Source organism: Asterias amurensis, chromosome 19 (genome assembly GCF_032118995.1).
Source record: "Asterias amurensis chromosome 19, ASM3211899v1".
NCBI classification, from domain to species: Eukaryota; Metazoa; Echinodermata; class Asteroidea; order Forcipulatida; family Asteriidae; genus Asterias; species Asterias amurensis.
Genome location: NC_092666.1, coordinates 14,530,359 through 14,537,861, shown reverse-complemented (window position 1 = coordinate 14,537,861; position 7,503 = coordinate 14,530,359). Strand labels below are relative to the sequence as shown.

General features: G+C 38.4%; 1 protein-coding gene across 1 annotated transcript; it reads right to left on the bottom strand.

Annotated features, from left to right (window-relative positions):
* Window positions 1-1,034: 1,034 nt before the first annotated feature.
* Window positions 1,035-1,544, bottom strand: LOC139951858 (asialoglycoprotein receptor 1-like). Its single transcript, XM_071950925.1, has one exon. It carries the CDS (start codon window positions 1,542-1,544, stop codon window positions 1,035-1,037), a length of 510 nt encoding a protein of 169 aa, XP_071807026.1.
* Between the last annotated feature and the right edge of the window lie 5,959 nt (window positions 1,545-7,503).

Genomic DNA, 7,503 nt, shown 5'->3' with positions numbered 1-7,503 from the left:
GATTCCATCTACACATCCAAACTGTGAGTCAAGAAAAAAACATTCTAAAAACTAAAAACAATAAGAAAAAAAACACATCAATTATTTTAAAGGCAAATCTTCTCGGCGAGGTGGTCTCTAAAAGCAGCGGTGTGGGCTGTCTAACGTTGAATGGAACGGAACAACTATTGGTAATTATTACTCAACATAATTGTTAGCATAAAACCGTACTTGGTAACGAGTAATGGGGAGGAGTTGATAGAATAAAACACTGTGAGAAACGGCTCCCTCTGAAGTAACATAGTTTTCGAGAAAGAAGTAATTTTCCATGAATTTGATTTCGAGACCTCAGAATTAGATTTTGAGGTCTCGAAATCAACCATCTAAACGCACACAACTTCATATGACAAGGGCGTTTTTTCTTTCATTATTATCTCGCAACTTTGACGACCGATTGAGCTAACATTTTCACAGTTTTGTTATTTTATGCATATGTTGAGATACACCAAGTGAGAAGACTGGTCTTTGACAATTACCAAAGGTATCCACAATACAATTCAGAACAGCCAATGATAGTCCTATATGCTGGTGATATAATGTTCAATGTAAACAAAGAAAAATAGAACAAAGTCTTATCTTTTAAAGTCATTGTCCGCAGTGCAGGAACGAGTTAATTTTAAAGTCAACATATTTTTTCCCCAACAGTTTGTGCGTCCGCATACAAAGTAAACTGATGACTTGCAATTGCTGGGCCCAGTTTCATAAATCTAAGCAGAAAATACTGCTTGAAAAGTTTTGCTAGGCAAAACTCAGTGGGGCACCAGGCATAAACATATAAAATTAATGTGATTTTGGCTGGTAACCTGTGTTAAGCATAGTTTTGTGTGCTTAGCAAGTTTTTGTGCTTACGGGCTTTCTGAAATAATATTGGGCATTATGAAACTGTTCAGCCGTCATCCATAGGCTCATCAGATTGAAAGAGTGACGTCGATAGTTTGGTTTGCACGGCAACGACACACCGTGGTAACCCCGTAGTTCCTCCATGCCGAGACCGATCAGACACTGGGTACGATAAGGCGACCATCACGGCCCGTCTCAAGGCAGAATCCTGGGTGGCGCACCGGGCGCTTGCAGACTGCGCGGTAATTCTTGTAACACGGCCGATCATCCCAGGTTTTGCTTCCGGTTGTACATGCACAAACGGCTTTTCCTTCCTTAATATTACCATCTGGTTGGTTTGTTCCCCAATTCTGAAAGCCACTTGACTCCCCTCCGAAGAGACAAGTCCAGTTTCCATCCATGTCCAAATCGCTACAGCCAAGCCACATATCTACTCTGGGCTCAAAGAATCCCCAGATGTAATAGTTTTCGGCTTTAGAGTTCGGCACAGCAAGGGTTGCTTGTTGCTCGGTACAAGAGTCATTGGCATCCCTCCATGATGACGTACCGGGAAGCCCTGCATAGCAAGACTCGCCAAATTCTTGCCATCCAGGCGGGCAGATCGCAGCCAAACGACGGCAGCAGAATACGGCCAGAACAAGGAGGAAAACACCGGAGATTTTCATGGTGGTATTACAGCACGCTGTCCGTAATGTTTGGTTTGCCTAAGCTGCAGTAAATTTGACACCAAGAGTTGCTCTGATCAAACTTGGTACTGATATTGAGGCAAGATTGATTGCCACTCGCTTATTATATGCAAAAAAGGAAGAAATAAAGGATTAATCACGCACACGCGAACCCTCAAACCAAACGAAGGCCAGCAATTACTAGTGTGACCAATTTAATCAAGGCATAAAAGAAATAAGGGTTTAAAGGTGCAGTTTTAAAAGCTGCGTTCCCTTTTTACCATTTGTCTTGCAAAAAATAGTTAATGGCCCGAAGTTTTGACCCCAAAGGATGAAATGAAATATCGCGAACTTTATATACTAATACTTTGTATGAATATTATATTTCATTTTAAGTCTGTTCAAGTAGTACTATAAGACGCGCATAACACGGCCGATGAACAATGTGTTTTCTTTTGAAGTGCAAAATGGATTCCTCTGGCCCCTCAAAAATAATCGCGACTGCACCTTGAAGACAACCTTGTTCCGATTCTTAATTAATTGGCGGTTCGTCTATAATGAGTTTGCAGCGTGAGGGGTGCTTTTAAAAAAGGCACTGGGTACGTTTATTAATAACTCAAATTCATTGTCAGCACAAAACCTTACTTGGTAACGTGCAAGGCTAGTCTTGACTCTTTGTGAAATCCACCCCATTGCCTTTAAGTTTGCAATTACATTTTACGTATCATCAAATAACGAAAGGGATAGCGAGTAAGGTCAGCTAATTGTTACTCGTGCGATCATAAATTTAAATTAAACAAAATTACACGTGACTTGGACCAAGTTTTATAATTTTCCAAGCAACTAGATGCATTCGAGTCCATCTGTTTGGATGTAAGGGTTGACAAACTTTCACCTTACATGTTTTTTTTTGACGAAAAACGTAACACAAAACATATAGTTACTTGCCCACGTTTCGCCCCTAGCAGACTCTTCCTGAAGGCTAAAACATTACCATAAAATTTAATTTTCTGACGTCACAAAGCGCGTTTGTTTCAGCTGGGGTCGTTCTGATTGGCTGTAATGTATTTAAAAACTATCTATTATTTTGTTCATGTAATGTTTTGGTATTTTAAGGTTTTATAAGAGTTCATATTAATGATTGTTAATGATAATTTATTTAGTCGGGTTGGTACTGTATAGATGGATTTTACTAAGCATCATCACACATTATGAAAACTCCCGGGTCAGAATTGACCCGTATTTTGGTCCCAGGGTGCCACACCTTTTTCTGGGTCAGTTTGACCCGGAATCCGTGTCAATGTGTGCCGAATCCGAGTCAAAATCCACGCTTTTAAACAAATTTCTTGTCACAATGACATGGAATTTGGGTCACATTGACATGGATTCCGGGTCAAACAGACCCACAAATGGGGCTGGCCCCCTGGGACACGAATCCGGGTCAATTCTGACCCGGGAGTTTTAAAGGAACACGTTGCCTTGGATCGGTCGAGTTGGTCTTTGAAAATCGTTCTGTAACCGTTTGTTGTAAAATGTATATGGTTAGAAAGATATTGTAAAAGTAGAATACAATGATCTACACAAATATGCCTCAAAATTGCGTGGTTTTCTTTTTACCCTGTCGACTAACACGGTCGGCCGTTTATGGCAGTAATGAATGTTAACATTCATGGCGCATGGCACCAGGCTATTTTTTTCGTCCAGCCTCAGTTTCGTTACAATGAGTAGGAATGGAGTAAAATCAAGATGACCACAGCTTGAGATTTTACTTAAACAACAGTGTTGCATGGCTCGGTATCGCGTCAGTGTTAACTATTTAGCCACTGGATCGCCCAGCCGCCTATCGATATACTGTATGTGGTAGGATGAAACCTTGCTAGCTTGTGTTTGTAGAAAAAAAGGAACGTCAAAAGAATCCTCGATAGTCATTATTAAGCTAAAGAAGCTAATGATGATAAAATAATTTAGCTATTACCCCAACAAAACGCTCATTAGTAAACACAAAGGAAACTGTATTTATTCATCATTTATGATAATATTGGCGAAAACTCACGCCTTCGCATTTAATCAGTATAATACTTGAGCCAGATAAAAGCCTTGAAAAGCTATTGTGTCCATTTTATCCTTACAAACAAATATTATTCGCCATAAAAATTACCGTAGCCGTTTAACGAGAGACATTCATTGTTCTCATGCGAACTTGTACTTTTATACAAATATCAAGGTTCAAATTGTGCATAAAGTTAAGCTGTGGCTATCTTTTAAAATTTGGACTACGATTCCAGAAATTAACTGCAAGAATCTTGATATATTAGTTTTCAGCAAACTCGGGCGGTGCAGGGACAACAGGGTTAAAGGGGTATTTTTGCCTTGGCCTAATGATCCAACTGTAAATGTTACTTATAAATTTGTTGTGTACTTTAATTGCTCTAAAAGAACCAATCTCTGGAGCTGTGGCGTGGAGAGGCTGGCTGTTCCTCATCATAGCCACTGCCGCCATCAAAAACCTGACTAAGTGGAAACTGCCCTGCCTGCATTTCAGTTAATCGCTATTGATCTGCGAGTCCATGCCTCTATTGTTATACTCTTGAATACCCCGCTATATTGTGCTTTTCTCCGACCACTTACTAATCCGTTCAAGTAAATGGTGTTTTTTTCCAGTAAAAGGTTATTTATAGAGATTTGAGCAAATTCTCATGCCTGATCTTAAACTTATCGACATTTTGTTAATGCTGGCCTTTATACGGCCCAGTATCTTGTGTAACTATCAGGTAATAGTAAAATGTAGGTTTTATTTACATCTCAATAAGAAGAGTCCCTCAAGCATTGATTTTACCTACTAGTTCGACCAATTACTAGCAATATTAAGGCTTTCTTTTATTTATAAGGATTTACGTAAAAGACTAGTAAAAGCAAATGCTAGTTTTTATTTATCTGGCCCATTAAGTTTGCTTTTCTTAGAGTCCTTAGCTCAACAACCAGAATCAATGAAAGTTCACATGTTTCGTATGATCAAATAAGATTTCAATCTAGAATTTTGAATCTGAAAGTCAGCCTTCGGCTTTGGTGTTAAAAATGAATGTATTTATAGAATAATACCCAGTAAGATTTCATCACAATAGATGGGTTGCATGCAATACGCGTAACTGACCGCCATCTTTGAAAAGTGCATGCACGAGAGTCACGCGCAGCGCGTACACGTGGCACTATTCACTGTTCCACTGCCATGTAAATTATATTCATACGTATGCAAGGATATACTTTAGTGTATTGCCTCCCCAATAACCTGAACTGTTGGGTCTCTTGTCTAGTTTTACAAGGCAAGATAGATTTAATAAAATTGAGTTTACCGTTACGATGGAAACGCCTTATCTGCCGCCACACATTCTGTCTGATTAGTTTTGACAATGTGATCGCCAAGCAGCAATTTAAAGATACTGGACACCTTTAGTAATATTGTCAAAGACCAGTCTTCTCACTTGGTGTATCTAAACATTTGCACAAAATAACGAACCTGTGAAAATTTGAACTCAAGTTGCGAGACGAAAAAACACCCTTGTCACATGAAGTTGTGTGAGATGCTTAATTTCGAGACCTCAAAATCTAATTCTTGTGTCTCGAAATCAAATTCGTGGAAAACTACTTCATTCTCGAAAACTACGTTACTTCAGAGGGAGCCGTTTCTCACAATGTGTTATGATATCTACAGCTCTCCATTGCTTGTTACCAAGTATGGTTTTATGCTAACAATTATTTTGAGTAATTAACAACATATCCACTGCCTTTAATTTAGAACACAGTTGCAAAATTTCATCTTCAATGTTTCATAATAATTTTAATATTCGACTAAATTTCTAAGACCCAACTAAAAATAAATGTTGGTCTAGCTTTGTTGCGGCATCGTGAACCTCAGTTCGAATCTTATGTTAAAGGAACATTACAGAATTTGTAAGAAAAAAAAAATCGTCTAAGATCACAGATTTACATAAAACCTAAACGGTCTAATGATTGTGATAGTAGAAAACGTATCCATTTAAATATTTGTGTCTAAAATGTCATTTTTGATGACAAATAAATAAAACTAATTTCCCGTTTGGAGTTTATTGCTCAGTGAAAGCTTTATTCATTTTTTTTAATTGACTATTTTCTCGCGACTCAGATGGACAATCGACCTCAAACGTCTACATGCTTGTCAGTTTATGTATAAATGGTGGATTATATAAAGTGCTTCTGTCATCAACTGTTTTGTAAGCAAAACAAAATCTACAATGTTCCTTTAAGTTCAGCTAGGGTTTTAGACTGAAGTGTTAAAATATTTAGTGACTAATTTATGTTCCGTATTTAGGTGCCTTTATCTATCTGCAAAGATGTTGTTTCAACAAACCATTTTTGAAATACGCATTGAAAACCAAAACCAAAAACCAAATAAAATAAACCATATCGAAATGAAGTCATACACATTTTGAAATAAACTGAATTAAAGTCAAACGCATCAATTTTCTCAACAGGGGACTTACTGAGGTCGAGAAGTCACCTTGTCTAAATTGACTTTTCTTAGCAAGACGCGTCACAGCAACCTCGGTCCCAGGGGCGATCGATCTCGCACCACCTTTGCCTCACACCACGCGCGGTTTGCTCGTTACCCCCTAATTAGTTTGCAGATTAACTGTGCCAGAAATATGGCACACACAATAGGCCGTTTGCCAATCCGATTATGCATATTCTACAAACTTGGCCCAATTTCACAGAGCTGTGCAGAAAATATTTTCAACGATTCTCTGCTTATCAGAATCAAGCAGAATACCAGTCACACATTATACAACGTGGCTAGCTGGTAACCTTTCATGGAAACCTTTTTCTGCTGGCACCAAAGAGCTGCTGATAAAGCACTGGGAATATGGCTCGACAAATTTCTGCTTAGCGCAATTTAGCAGGATACCAGGCACACATTGAACATGGGAAAAGGTATTGGCTGGTAACCTATTTTTGATAACCAGATTTGTTTGTGCTTAGATTCTTTTTGTGCTTAAGCAGCTCTATGAAATTAGGCCCCGGGTGCTTAGCACTGTGTGCTATAAAAATGGAATATTATGTCGAGTCAAAGAGCAACCGGGCCCAATTTCATAGCTCTGCTTACCGCCGAGTTCTGCGCTTATACGATCACCATTCGCTTAATACGTGAAGCGCCGAATTTCTGTAGAAATTAGTAAAGTGGAGTACGCACGCGCACAAGCTAAAATTCCCCGCAAACCCATGAAATGTGCTTGACAATGAGCACATAATTCTCTGCTTCCGTAGGCGCCGATTTTTTTGCTTACGGTAAGCAAAGCCATGCATTTGGCCCCTGGTTCCCTGCCATTCTTCTTTGATCTTTTGACATGTCTAACTCGGAGCTGAGTGTTGAGGGTAAATTGCGAGAAACAATTCGTTTTTTTCCTTCAACATAGCAGACGGTGCTCTGGGATAAAACTAAAGAAAACCACACAATTTCAATGGATCTTTATGAAACTCAATATGATTCTACTTTGAAAATATCTTTCCAACCATATATATATTGAAACGACCGCTTTTCTAGCTTAAAGGGTCTATGTAACTTTTGTAGGAAAAAAAACACAATGTCCATAGATTTACACTAAACTTATACAGTTTGAAGATAATGATAATAGATAGCTTCCCTGAAAATATTACGTGCCGATGAGGTGCTGTAGTTTTTGGGAAACGAGTAAAACAATGTCATGAAAATAATTTTTAATTAAGCATTTACAAACGTATTTTCATGACATTGTTTTACTCATTTCCCGAAAACTACAGCACCTCGGCACGTAATATTTTCAGGGAAGCTTTCTACTATCATTATCTTCAAACCCTGTAAGTTTAATGTAAATCTATGGACATTTTGAAAAGATATTCAAATCCTTTAGGGCGCTCAATCCGTGTCCCATTTTTATTTTTTTTTAAA

Coding starts and splice junctions, on each gene's coding strand:
- LOC139951858 (XM_071950925.1), bottom strand. CDS start 1,544: ATGAAAATCTCCGGTGTTTTCCTCCTTGTTCTGGCCGTATTCTGCTGC.